The sequence below is a fragment of the Mixophyes fleayi genome (genome assembly GCF_038048845.1).
Source record: "Mixophyes fleayi isolate aMixFle1 chromosome 12 unlocalized genomic scaffold, aMixFle1.hap1 SUPER_12_unloc_1, whole genome shotgun sequence".
Classification (NCBI taxonomy): domain Eukaryota; kingdom Metazoa; phylum Chordata; class Amphibia; order Anura; family Limnodynastidae; genus Mixophyes; species Mixophyes fleayi.
In genome coordinates this window covers 170,684-184,871 of record NW_027445895.1, presented here as the reverse complement: position 1 = coordinate 184,871, position 14,188 = coordinate 170,684, and the positions used below count along the sequence as shown (strand labels likewise).

The window sequence follows — 14,188 nt, the reverse complement described above, 5'->3', positions numbered from 1 at the left end:
AATGCGTCCAACTCTGAATAAGCCCCATTATGTCTTTACTGTACTAGTTATGATTTTGTTGTATATGTTGTTATGTGTACACTGTGCATGTGGTTATTTTACCATTTCCATGCAATACATTTTCTAATGAAAGAATTGTGTCTGTGTTTTTCTTCTTACTGTAGCAATAACTAGATATTTATGTGGATAAGAAATTCCCTTGCTATGGGCATATTTCAAAAGAGCTTTATTCACTACACAGAGAGAGAGGGATGCAACACTTTTTATTGTAGCTATTTGTTTGACTGTACAAGTCAGCTTCCCTTAGGCAAAATAGATGTACACTGGGACCAGTACCTGTGCAATACCTGTCATCAATACCAATTGCAAAATCAGGACAATTTAAGCCAATTGCCAATCCACTCAAACCATGCACAGTTTGCCAGGAGTTCCCCCCGATCAGCCCAAACACCTTTCCTAGTAGGTTCAGCCTATTTGACCAACACAAATTGTGACTGTTCAAGGAAAGGTAGGTGAGGTCTAAGGTTAAGGCAGCTCAGGGGTTATGGCTGCCCTCCCACCTCCTCCAGGTAAATCTTGGTCCTGCTCAGAATGTGGGAAATGTTTTTCTAAAATATTACTTCTTAAGTATCAGAGAAGCCATACCGTAAAGAAACCATATTACAGAATGTTGGAAATATTTAGCACATAATTCACTTCTTGTTGCGCACCATACAGGAGAAAGACCATGTCATACAGGAGAGATATTCTTGCTCTGAATGTGGTAAATGTTTTACACATATTCCAAATTGTTAAATATCAGAGAAATCACTTAGGGAACAGCCAAATTCATGTGCTGATGTGGGAAAGGGTTTCAAAGTAATTCAGAAAGGTATTGTATGTCAGAGAAGTAATGAAGGGGAGAAACGTTATTTTATGCCCTGAATATGGGCATGTTTTACAAGTTCTTGCTGTCTGGATGTCCCATGTGGCTATAAATGAGGTTGGGATTTCCTGCAATGGGTTGGCAGTGGTCTTCTCCTGGGCCTGCTGTGGTGTTGGTAGGAGCAAGAAAGGGAACATGCTGGCAGTTTATTGATGGCCAATGTATGTGGCCCCATGCATACTCAGACATGAATGTTCAGCTGTGGTGGAGGGCAGCCGCTTCCTAAGTGTTTTTAAGATCGGAAGACAGTTCAGGCATGGGAAACCTGCTTGAAAAAGACATAAATTAAATATAGATACAAAGCATCCCTGACTTAGGAGACATCCAGACAGGGAGGCAGCATTATTATTGGAGAATGGGTTTAAGAATGTTTTTAGAGTTCCTTATAGGGAGTCCAAAGAGTTGAAACTGTATGGATATTTGATGTCAGCCATGCATTATGCACTGTAAATGGTCCCTAAAACAAAGCCCAGAATATTCAGCCTGATTCATCATTTGTCAATTCCAAAGAAAGATTCGGTGACTAATGGGATCAGTAAGGAGACATGTTCTGCATCATACACCTCACTTGATGCGGCCATTCTGTAAGAGGCATCTTCCTGAAGCTTTCACCTCCTTAAAAGAGTGGGTGCTAAGGGCGGAAATGGGAATCAAGTCAGTTATCCACTATCTGGACATTTTTCTTTTCATGTGACGAGACCAGCGTCTTATGAAAACCTATAATGAATGGGGATAGTATTGGGACAGTCATGCTCCTCAGATTTTGATGATCAGTGTCAGGACACCAGGGCATTAGAGTCAAGGCCCACAGAGTAGCCCTGGTACCTTGGTGTTCTTTGGTAGCTATAATAGTACCTTTATTACAGAAGGTGCAAACACAACTGTAACACAATAACTATATTAAATCGCCAACATCTAAAAACCTCCCCAACACATCCCCAGATAAAGATATGAGGAACCGTTACATATGTTTAAACAGTATTTCTTTGGCCGGGCTAAGTTGTAAAAAAGTCTCTGGTCCTGATGCTTTTCTCACAATAGCTCAGTACTCAGCTCTTCCAGATTCCTCCGATTTCTACACTTCTAGGCTTGCTGGTCCTGGCCTCTCGGCCTTATGCTCACTACTGAGATGTTAGCAGCCTGGACCCCTGTCACCCTACTCCTGTAGGCACACCAGGGAGTAAATGTATCAAGCTGAGAGTTTTCCGGCGGGTTTGAAAAATCAATCAGATTCTAGCTATCATTTATTTAGTGCATTTTACAAAATGAAAGCTAGAATCTGATTGGTTGCAATAGGCAACATCTCCACTTTTCAAACCCGCCGGAAAACTCTCAGCTTGATACATTTACCCCCAGATGTGCAGACTCACAAGTAGCTCCCATTGGGGCAGAGTTATACTGTTGCACGATGTTCAGCCAGAGATGTGCCTAGATGTAAAATTGTAATCAGGACACACGTTGGAGCTGGTAGGAGACAGATCTTCAATACCAAGCTCAGGATATCCAATAAACAACCCTTGGTCTCCTTGCAGGCTCTTTTTAAACAGTTCAGAATTCCCACTGGTCAAATCCCGTCCTGTAAGGTTATCCCAAGTCCGTACAGAATGCCATTGGCTCCCAAATCAGGGGTTGGATATGGGAGTGGAGAGAAGTCATCCCCACATGGGTTTCCCCCCAGCTGGTCTAGTGCATAGTAGTCTGACACAGTCCTAGAGAGAACAATAGAGTAGCAAACTGGTTACTGCAGGGCTTAATCCCAGATGATGAATAGCAACTTCCTGTTTCAATCCCTTCTATACATTCATATGAATTGTTAACGAGTAACCACAAGAGAAATTAGCTCTTAAAAGTTTGTCCTCGTATGTACATTTTCTCAAAATAAAAAATAAATGGCTAAACTAATGTTATTATTTTGTTAGGGTGACTTGGAACCAAATTCAAGACACGCTGCCCACATTATACTATCATGTTACTTTGTACTGATACTACCTCAGTGATATAAGACAGTAGTAGTAGACTTACAAGATTTCAATCTTGGATCAATATAAGTCAATATGTATACATGGATATCCTCCTGGAATCTTGTCCTCTTACTGGATCTCCTTATGATAGGTGCTCAAAAGACAAGTGAGAACTGATAGTGCATTATCTCACGTAGCCAAAGTTTTATTGCACCAAAGAAGCATAAAAGCAATGTAAAATACAAATATTGGCTTATATTGATTCAAGATTGAAATCTTGTAAGTGTATATCCGATAGGGGATTGAGAACACCAATCATGTGGTGTTTTTGTCGTAATTATCAACCCCCACTGGATCCTTGGGATATTTAGTGGTTTTCGGTGTAACCACATATTATATGTTACGCTATGATATGATTTTTTCTTTTCACTTTTTTTATGTGACCACAATCGTGGTGAATGCCAGAAATCTGAAAGTTACTTTGATCACTGCAAATTTCTGGAATTTGTGGAAGACATACATCAAGATGGAAAGAATATATATATATATATATATATATATATATATATATATATATATATATAATTTCACAGTTGACTCTTTAAAACTGTTAGCGCCAGCTCTGTCACCATTGGTTATTTCTACAGTTTTTTATTTTTGCACATTGTATGTGGATTGTGTGTGTGTGTGTGAACAGAGGCTGCTTTCAGTTGGCCTGCGCAGATATATCAATCTTTTTATTGTATTATAATCAACAATTGTCTGAGACGCAAAAGAGGAACCAAGTATGACAGCCAGCATCCTGCTGCACAGCGGATCACTAAAGCCATGACAGCCATGTTATCACTGGATGTGAGTCCAATTTCCCCATCAATGCATCAGGTTATAACCGATTAGTTGAGATCATGTGTCCACGTTACCAAATTCCATCACAATCTTATTTCTTCTTAACAGCAATTGCTGTACTGTGAGGTTAAACAAAAAGTCCTTCAGTCCCTAGAAAATGTCATTGTACCGACTGTCCACTTAGCTACAGATATGTGACAAGCGTCACTGGTCAAACAAAAGACTATATAACTGTGACAGCCCACTGGGTTGTGTATAATACACAGTGTCAGGTCATTCACCGCACCCTGCCATATAGCCGCTCACTAGGACAGATGTGATGCTGCCCCTCACACACAATTACCTTCACAGACAAACATTTAGATTGTAAAAGCAACATATATAAATATATATATATATAATATATATATATACAGTATATGCATTTTGTTTGTGGGGGGAGGGGGGGTGCTGCTCACAATTAAACAGTTCCCTATTTTTCCCCACTAAATATTTCAGATGTCGCTGATACTGCCCCTGGCACTACTGTCATCAGATTTAAACATCTTTGATTTTAAAATTAAGAAAGAATAGTTTTTGTTAACTCTTAAATAGTTTAATAATATACCCATCTGCTTCCACTTCTAAATGGCAGCTGAGAACAGGAAGGACGGCTATACATTGAAGATATCGATCCAATACTCACGAGATCTGACATTTTACATGAAATGACATTTTGCCTCATTTTCAGATCGGAATTTGGAGCAAGACACTGAGTCATGTCTCAATTCGACTCTGTACCCTAAAATTCCTGTCTATCTAATTCTATCTCCGTACCGCTCATCTCTAGTGAAACATAAAAAAACAAAATGTGGGGGAAAAGTAAAAATTCTTCTTGTTTCACACACAACAATGAGAAATACCCCACTAAGTAGTCTTATGCCAATATATAGATGGGTTTTTTATAACATAACCATTCAGGTCATGGCTTCACTTCCCTATAATTCACACAGTTCATCCATGTTACACATATGTACATAACTAAGACATAGGGCTGTCATACATATGGCCATTTACAGTTACACAGCTCTCAACCAATGGCTGATCAGGGATTACTGGGCACTGAGCTACCTGGGTTGGTGATGTCACAGAATTCTCTTCAATCTGATTGGTTGGAAACAGCTGTTTACACTTGAATTTCAAACAGAGCATCAGTCATCTCCACAGGTAATGTAACAAGACTGGGACGGGGATTATATTATAAATGGGATATATTCAGGGGGTGAGAATAATTTACAGTCTGTGTATTCCTGGTTTACCCATCTCTAAGCCCTGTGTTAATGGCTTTAGCCTGGTAACAATATTTACAGTACAGTATAAGTATGAAAACTTGGACCTGATTTTAAACCCAAATATCTCTAAGAATTGAAAGGTGAACACAAAGGGGAACATTTTCTAAAATGGTTTTACAGAAAATGTGTATTATTATTATTATTATTATTATTATTATAAATTTTTAAGGCCAACTGTGCTTTACAGATTAGTGAATAAAACATGTCATACATGAAACAGGTACATACAATATAGATAAAATAAAAGCCAATATAAAAACCAAGGGTAGGGAGAGAGCTTACAATCTAATGAGAACAATCAAAGTGCAGCAAATAATGTATAAGCCAAAAATGCCCCATAGCTAATAAAAAATGCCCCAGTTAGTGCCTTGTGCATTTCCTACACCAGGTCTGACGTTCTATGGGCCCTAGTGATAGTCTCCAGCCCTTTATTCAGGTAAGCCCACTTGTGGGGTCACAGGGGGAGCAGCAGATTAACCTGTATATAATAAAAGAGTGAATCTACAGGACTGTAATGGTGCCCATGTGCATTAGCCCCAATGTGAACTAAACTAATCCAGAACTAACAAAATGATTTTAGTCCATCTTGAGCCCCCCGTGATAGAGAACCAAAGATGGATGGAGAGAAAGGGGGTGAGTGGAAAGTAACAGAGATTTGAAAGGATGAGGAAGTAATGGGGTGAGGGGAGAAGGATGAGCGAGGGGAGACAAGACAAGGTTGGGGGTAAAGTGTAGAATACATTTAAACACAGTGGGCCTGATTCATTAAGGAGAACAAAGCAATAAAGGACTATATTTGATCCTAGACAAAACCAGGTTAAAATGCAAGGGGTGCAAATGAGTTTATTATTTTGCATATAAGTTAAATACTGGCTGTTTTTTCATGTAGCAAACAAATACTTGATAGCTTTATTTTTACACCGAATTTTAAAGCTGAACTAGGACATGCCCTACCCCTAAATTTACCTCACTCTCCAATGCAACATGGTTTTGCCAAGGTGCAAAGTTACTCATTTATTTTGCTTTTCTTTCCTTAATGAATTAGACCCAGTACCTTTGGGACACATTTTTTGAGACCTGCTTTTAGTAACTTTTTTTATTAAATAATGAAGAGCTCTGAAAGTAACCATGTTTTTAATAATTTTCCTAACAACAGATTGATCGCTAAGTCTGACAAGAGACAGAAAAATGAGTGAAGACAAACCTGTCATCCGCAGTTCTTCCAGATGTAAGAAAAATATAAATGTGTTCGTTAGGGCGGGGAACCCAGTGGCAATATCAAACAAGAATTTAATACGGACATTTAGGGCACCCAGTGGTACACCCAGCACCCCCCATCCCCCATCTTTCATGTAAGTCCGATGTAACTTGTTGAGTCCTGAAGCCGCTGTCAGCATGTTCTGTTACAGACAGATAGCGCTCACCTTCCGGTCCTGCCCTGGTCTCTGGCTGTAGGAGAGCAAACTGCCAGTTAGGGGTAAGAGAAGAACTGCTCCGGGCCCTGACAGCAGAGTTTGCAGGGTAGTTTGTTTTCTATGATTGTCAGCAAATTATGGCTCCATTTGTGTGTTTATTAACAGATTATGGCCCCGTTTTCTATGACTGATGCTATAATCCGGTGACAATTTTTTAACGTTATCACTAAATATTATATGGGAGCTGCTTTACATATATAAAATAGCAGATTTCCTCCAACTGGATATGGGCTTTTTCTGGTAAGATATATTTTCCTCCCTATATCATGTTTGCGCCAATGCCTCTCAGTATGTGTTTTTTCCTTGTTTATGGTATAGTTTCACCACAATTGATAAGCAGTATGGTAGTTACCTCCCAAATGTCCCAATTTCAGCAGAAGAGTCCACTATCCTGCCCGGGGACATATTTGTCCAGCTAGTGGGAATGTTGGGATAAGGGCGATAGCTAATGACCACGCCCTCATTGTGCCTTGACCACGCCCCATCAAGATGTGGTCATGTTTGTCTACTTTGTATGTCCCTGTATTTTGTATACTCTGTTTTTCCCAATACCTGTTCTGCCGATCACTGTGTTATATTACATATCAACTACGATAGTAATAATAAATAATGGGACTCATGTACTAGCCAAGGTCCACGGTTATGCCGCGGTAGCTAGCTTTTCCATGTAGATCAGTTATGGACTCTCTATCGGCATAGGCCACATTCTAATCGGAAAATTTCACAGAAGCGATGTTCAAATTGAAAGTCCCTTATCCCACCTGAGTGTCAGACGGTGCAGACTGGATCTACACACAAGAGGGAGCTATTGCACACAAAGGAACGCACATAAGAGACAACTGGGGAGGAACTAAGGGTGAAAGGCACAAAACAGGGATAATGAACAAACACATGGATGAAGATCAGACACATAAGGAACATGTTTAACAGATTTTATATTGCTAATACCATGGGTAAATTAATGATAATTTATAGTAAAACAAAGTCACCCATCATTGAGAATATATTAGCTGATAATGAATATTCTTGTCTCCCCAGTGCCAGAAGCTGTAATGGAGACCCTCGTTGGAGATCCCAATGACACCTCCCGGAGGAATAAGGAAAACATCGCTGGACATTCCATCGCTGAGGTAAAATGTCTTGTCTACTATATTATATATGGAAGATCGTTGTTCAATTCTAAATTGAGGCACAGGTTAAGCTTCAACACATGTGACAATGCGCTTATGTTGTAATATTGTTACATTTTAGTTATATTATAAGTAATTTTCAGTCTTTATTCCATGCCTCCCAACTTTTGCAATCCCCGAATCAAAACAAAACACAGTTTGCAGCAGTGCGTCCATAAATGGAGGTGTGGTCACATCACAATGGGTGCGTGGCCACACCCTCATGGGCACCCTTTACCATCCTCCCCTAACAACGCCAAAGATTTTAGTCTCTTCTATGTATAAAGATGTACATGTAATATTATGGGCCAGATTCATGTTCAGACTTATCTTGCGTGAAATAGACCTGCGCTTGCTCCAAAACGGACTTTACTCCAATTAATGCAATTGCATGTAATTCATGTCCAAAGCAAATGACACTTACGACTGCCTACAACACATAAGGGAACAATGGTGGCAAGGTTTTTCTCCTGGACAAAACCATGTTACAATGCAAGGGGTGAAAATAGGGTTATTATTTAGCACATAAGATAAATACTGGCTGTTTTTCATGTAACACACAAATACTTGATAGCTTTAATTTTACACTGAAATTTAAAGTTGATCTAGGACATGCCCAACCCCAACTATAAATCTACCATGACATTTTAAATTTGCCTCCCACTCCAAGGCAACATGGTTTTGCCAAGATGCAAAGTTACTCCTCTTTTTACTTATTTTCTTTTCCTTAACGAATCAGGCCCATTGTATGTACAATATGCATTAAGGAGATCTTGATTTATGTATTTAATGTAAAAAAAATATAAATATGATTATACTGTTTAGAGTTGTTCATCATTTTTTTCCTAGGCTTTATTTAAATACCTTATATTGCACATACGCTTGTGTGTATACTGCGCTGTGCTCTGTTAATGTACAACATGTAACGTTTAGGCAGATTGCACTTACACCCAGATTCAAACTTAAACACATCTTGATGTCCGCTTGGATTTGAATATGGGTTCCGTGATCTTTTCTTAAGAGCAAGTTAGGTGCAAGTTGCGTTCGGACTTGAATCAGGCCCTATATGAGCCTCCTCTTCAAGGTTCTCATGTTTCCCTAACATGATCCTCACCAGGTAGTGGTCCAGATACCAGTTATTCCCACCAATGGTTCTTTAACATCCATCTTGCAAAGAGCCTGTGGTATGAATCAGCAGTCATTTTTATACCAGTTTTATGTAAATTTCATCACTTAAATTCAAAGTTGAAATGTATTAATAGTCTCTAGTAACCTCTGTCCTTGTTATTCCAATTCACTGGCTTTCCTTTGTATTGAGAGTCATTCATTTGTTTCCCTCCTACAGTATGTTTGTAATGACATTTACTTTTTATTTTCCCGGTTGTCTTAGGAGAGTGTATCAAGCCCGAAGTCACCACCACAGGGATTTTATGTGGGCTCCAGCTCGGAGGTATTTTCTACATATATAACTTTCTAAAGATATAAGTCTTTCCATCAGTGGACTCTTCATTTTACATTTACTTATTTTACACCAATGGTATATGGTTGAGGTTGAAGCCATAGGTCCTGGTGGTGATGTGATGGTGGGTGGTCTACAGCAACATCAAACTGTGTGGTGTGGTAAGACAAAAAATGAAATCCAGTCCCCTGGATAAGTGTAATTAAAATGATTGCCCCCTTGTTGTTCATAATTAATCCCTAAATGATATTAATTATTATTAGTGCCCCCTTGATGATTATAAATTATAATAGTGCCCCCTTAATGATATAATTATTTTAGGGTTTCTCTCTTTTTTCGTCTCTCTTGTGTCCAGCACCTGTTCACGCAGTGTGTGCAGGGAGGCCCCTGGACGTGACATAATAACGCTGTCATACTTAGGGGAGCCGGGGGCCCCTGCATACAGTCACATCTGGGACTAGGTGCTGCTGGCAATTAAGATGGCAATTTTTAAAGGAGAACCCCGGCGTGATCTGTGTATCTGCTAAAATGTAACATTCTCAACTTGTATAAGTTAATGGTAGATGCAACTTATTTAGGAAATAGGACAGACTGTATAGGCGAGCATCACATATCTGGGGTTAACCATATTTACTTTTTATGTTCCCGGTTGTCTTAGGAGAGTGTATCAAGACCGCAGTCACCACCGCGGGTATTTTATATGGGCTCCAGCTCGGAGGTATTTTCTACATATATAACTTTCTAAAGATATAAGTCTTCCCATCAGCGGACGCTTCATTTTATATTTATTTATTTTACACCAATGGTATATGTTTGAGGTTGAAGCCATGTGTTGAGAGACTTTCATTTTTAAAACCCATATACTTCCTCCTACAATATGTTTGTAATGACAATTACTTTTACTGCCCCCGGTTGTCTTAGGAAGATGTATCAAGCGCCGGATCAGCACCTCCAGGAGTACATTTGGATTCCAGCTTGGCGGTAAGTATTGTCTAGGTATACAGCTTTCTAAACATATAAATCTTCCCATCAGCGGACTCTTCACAGATTGAATATGGTTGAGGTTGATGGGGCTTGTTAGCGGTGGGTGGTCTACACCAACAGCGAGCTGGGTGGAGGGCTGGAGCAAAGATGAAATCCAGTACTTCTCAGGTACCAGATGCAAACATCCGATCTCTATTATCTGTCTGCTAATATGGGTCATTTCTATATCTGACCTTGAGAAAACTATCCTGTTCAGTCGTCACAATGACCGAAATATACTGTCTCCCGTTTTCTTTCTTTTCCTGGATTCATAGAACTCCCTTCCACTTACTTGTATAAGTATGAATGGAAGAGGTGTAACATAATCTACAAGAGTAGATCAGTTAGATATGAATATTCCCAACGGTCTGTGAGGTCATTTTGGTGAATGATGTTTTAGAACAGAGATGTCTTATGTTTATAATGACATTTACTTTTTCTGCATCCTGTTTTCTTAGTGTTGTGCACCAACACCGGATACAGCTTTAGAAAAATATCTTCTGAATTACACCTTTAAGGTATGTTCTAGATATACAACTTTTTAAAATATAAGTCTTCCCATCAGTAGACTCTCCATATTATATTTATTTAACACAGATGGAATATGGTTGAGGTCATGGGCCTTGCTGGTTGGTGATGGTTTGGTGGTGGGTGGTCTACAGCAATGTGTACATATCAGATATCTATTATGCTCCTGTTAATATGAATAATTTCTATATCTGCACCTGATAAAACTATGCTGCCCAGTCATCACAATGTATAAAATATTCTGTCTTCTTCTTACTCACCCACTTGTATGAGTATGAGTGGATGAGGTGTAAAGTAATCTCCTTCAGTAGATCATTTCGACCTGAATAGATCTGACAGTTCATAAGGCCACTATGGGGAAAGATGTTTGAGAACAGAGATCTCACATCTATAATAGAGTTCTCTGGAATCAAATTGAATAAGAAAAGGTTCCGTACAGAGAGTGCTTGTTATGTGGCCATGGTGCACTGCTGGATGACTGACAGTGATGCCTCAATCCCTGACCATGGTGATAGTATGGTGATGGTGATAGTATGATGTTTAAGGGCAAGTTACTCCACCCAGTGCAGAAACACAGGGCCAGGCCAGTGCCTCCTATAGAGAAGCACATGGCAGCAATCTGCACCCAGGAACTTCTAAGATAAGAGAATTATACAGGTCACTCTTCCTTGCTTTAAAGACATAAGAAGTTGGGCAGTCAGGTGACATTTTTCGGACTTTGAGGTCATTACTCATTAATGTAGTAATGTAGTAATCTATGTATGAAATGTAAAATTTACATAAATTCAAATTTGCAATATCATCCTAGACCCTAGTAACTCCTACTCTTGTTATAACAATTCACTGGATTTTCTCTGTATTCATTTTTAAAACCCATATTCTCTCTCTGTAATAACATTTACTTTTTCTGCTCCTTGTTGTCCTATTAGTGCGCACCAAGACTGGAGTCACCGCCCCCAGGATTTTATCTGGATAACAGCTCGGAGGTATTTACTAAGATACAACTTTCTAAAAATATAAGTCTTCCCATCAGTGACCACTTCACATTATATTAATTTTACACAGATGGAACATAATTGAAGTTGAGGCCATTGGGCCTTGGTGGTGGTGGCGGTGGGAGGTCTAAAGCAACAGCAAGCTGGGTGGAGGGGTGGAGGGGTGGAGGGGTGGGGCAGAAAAATGGAATCCAGATCAGATACCAGGTACAGCAGAGGATATGTGGAAAAATCAGATTTCTATTATGCTTCTGCTTATATTAGTAATTTTTATATCTGGGCTTGCAAAACATTTAGATTTCTGTTGAGAACATGACAAAATATCCTACCCCACACTTGCTGCCTAGGTGTGATCTTTGGCTCAAAACTATCCTTTATTCCCCACATCCCATCTCTATCTCTCTGACCCCCTGACCAACATTGCTGTGTGACTGGATCATATAGCCCACTGAGCACTTTTTACAGTTGCAATCTGACCAATATACAATATATAGCACTTAACCTCATGTATCAAACTTACATTGTCCCATAGGTTGTAAGCTTGTGAGCAGGGTCCTCTTACTTCTCTGTCTGTCTGTATTACCCAGTACTGTTTTATTACTGTGTTTGTATCCATTTGTAAAGCACTATGGAATATGCTGGCGCTATATAAATAAATGATGATGATGATAGTACCAGAGGTAGCAAAAGTCAACACAAAGCCCAGGAGTAGAGCTGGACATCGGGAAATCTTCTACCTCCTGATAAAATTGATCTCTTTAGGATCGAGTGTTTGATTCCTGAGGGTTTCCCATTTCATGCAATGTTTGTAAATATCTGCTAAATTACACTATCAGCTACTATGATATCCTACTATTAGTCTGGGGATGGTCTTCTCATTTGTTTGGTTCACGTGAAGTGCTATCCTGTTTTACGAGTACTAGGAATGTATCTTTGGCTGTAGCTCCTAAAATTTCAGTCCATTATTGGTATTTGGCTTCCGCATGTAGATTAATATAACAGACGCAACACAAATATAATCTGCCTTGTTTGTTAAACCATGCGCATGTCCTTTTGGCTTTGTCTACCTGTTTCTTTTATTAAGCTGACATTCTGCTATCTATATGTCCTCTTTTTAATTTCTGTCCAATGCCGTCTACTTCTACTACTGGGAATGTCTTGTTATGATTGGTTACTGCAAGTTACAGCTCATCTGTGATATCTCCATCAGCTTAAAAAAACAAAACAACTTAATGCACATGCAGCCCCAGGAGTGAATTGCGTAAAACTAATGGTTGCTTCATGGTTAGGATATTGTACCTGTGTACATGGTTTACCCCATTGTGTAGTCATTCTTTTCATATGCATACATTTTATCAACAGTCAGAATTCTCAGCATCTGATGAAGTGAAGACAACTGAAGATGCTGGATGTGAAGTTCCCATCAATGAGGTATGGTGGCTTTTTGACTTCATATTTAGATGGATTCTATTATCCTATGCAAAAGGTCTGATTGGCGGAAACAGATAGATCAGGGGGCGGCTTTGCTAAGTGCAGATAAGGCGCACAACTGTGTCTAGTTTTGCACTGTTATTTTAATGAGCTAGTTTGGGAGGAGAAGCTGCTTTTAGGGAAGCAACTGAATGTTTTGATGTTTGTATATGAGCCTTAGAGCTTCTGTAGTTCATCACATGACTTTATTAGAACACATAATGGTGAAGGAAGCTGGTAAAATTCATTATGTCCGCACAATTTGTGCTCTTTAATTAAGTTACATTCAGAGGAGGGAATTCAATTGACAGCATTACTCGTGAGAATAACGCGTTCCTTGCACTATTATTGTTACTACGGTAATAGTGCACATTATTACCGTTAGTACGGTAATCTCAACATTGATTTTTGCTTGCAGCTCTGAAAGCCTTGAGTAGAGAGCCGCGTTAAAATTATCGTACTAACGATAATAGGGCGTGGGCTGCGTTATTCTCACGAGTAACGCTGCCAATTAAATTCCCCCATAGAACATCCAGGCCTGCGATAATAACTAATCCTTGTTACATTTACTAAGATCAGTATCAGTTTTCTTAGCAGGCTTGGACTCAAACTTTTTTCCCCTACAGAATACACATGAGAAACAGACAGCAACAGAACGTCTTCATGCTCTATGCAGCTTGGTCTCAGACTGTACACCATCCCCACCAGAAAGACCGCATGCCTCAATTGACAACATCCCTTCTTCCGTTCCCGTGGTCATCACTACATCACCGCAGGTGGACACAAGAGAGATCACCATCGAGAATGATGCACAAGCAGATTTTTCATTCTTCTGTTTGTGCTCATGGTGCTGCCTTCCAGCAGACCAGCAGCAGCGGAGGCAACAGCAAACATCTGGCCCCCGGAGATCTCGTCTTCAGTCCCTGTGGAGGTGGATTCGTAAAAGATGTGGAAGGGTGGTTTCTGCGAGCAACATCAGTGGAAACCAAGACAATGGCAGCGCTGG

General features: G+C 39.7%; 1 protein-coding gene across 1 annotated transcript in view; it reads left to right on the top strand.

Moving 5' to 3' along the window:
• The window catches only part of LOC142112065 (uncharacterized), a 94,477-nt gene that overhangs the window by 54,076 nt on the left and 26,213 nt on the right, over window positions 1-14,188 (top strand). The window contains 1 exon segment of the mRNA XM_075193913.1: window positions 591-669. Coding sequence (XP_075050014.1) covers window positions 591-669 — 79 coding nt within the window.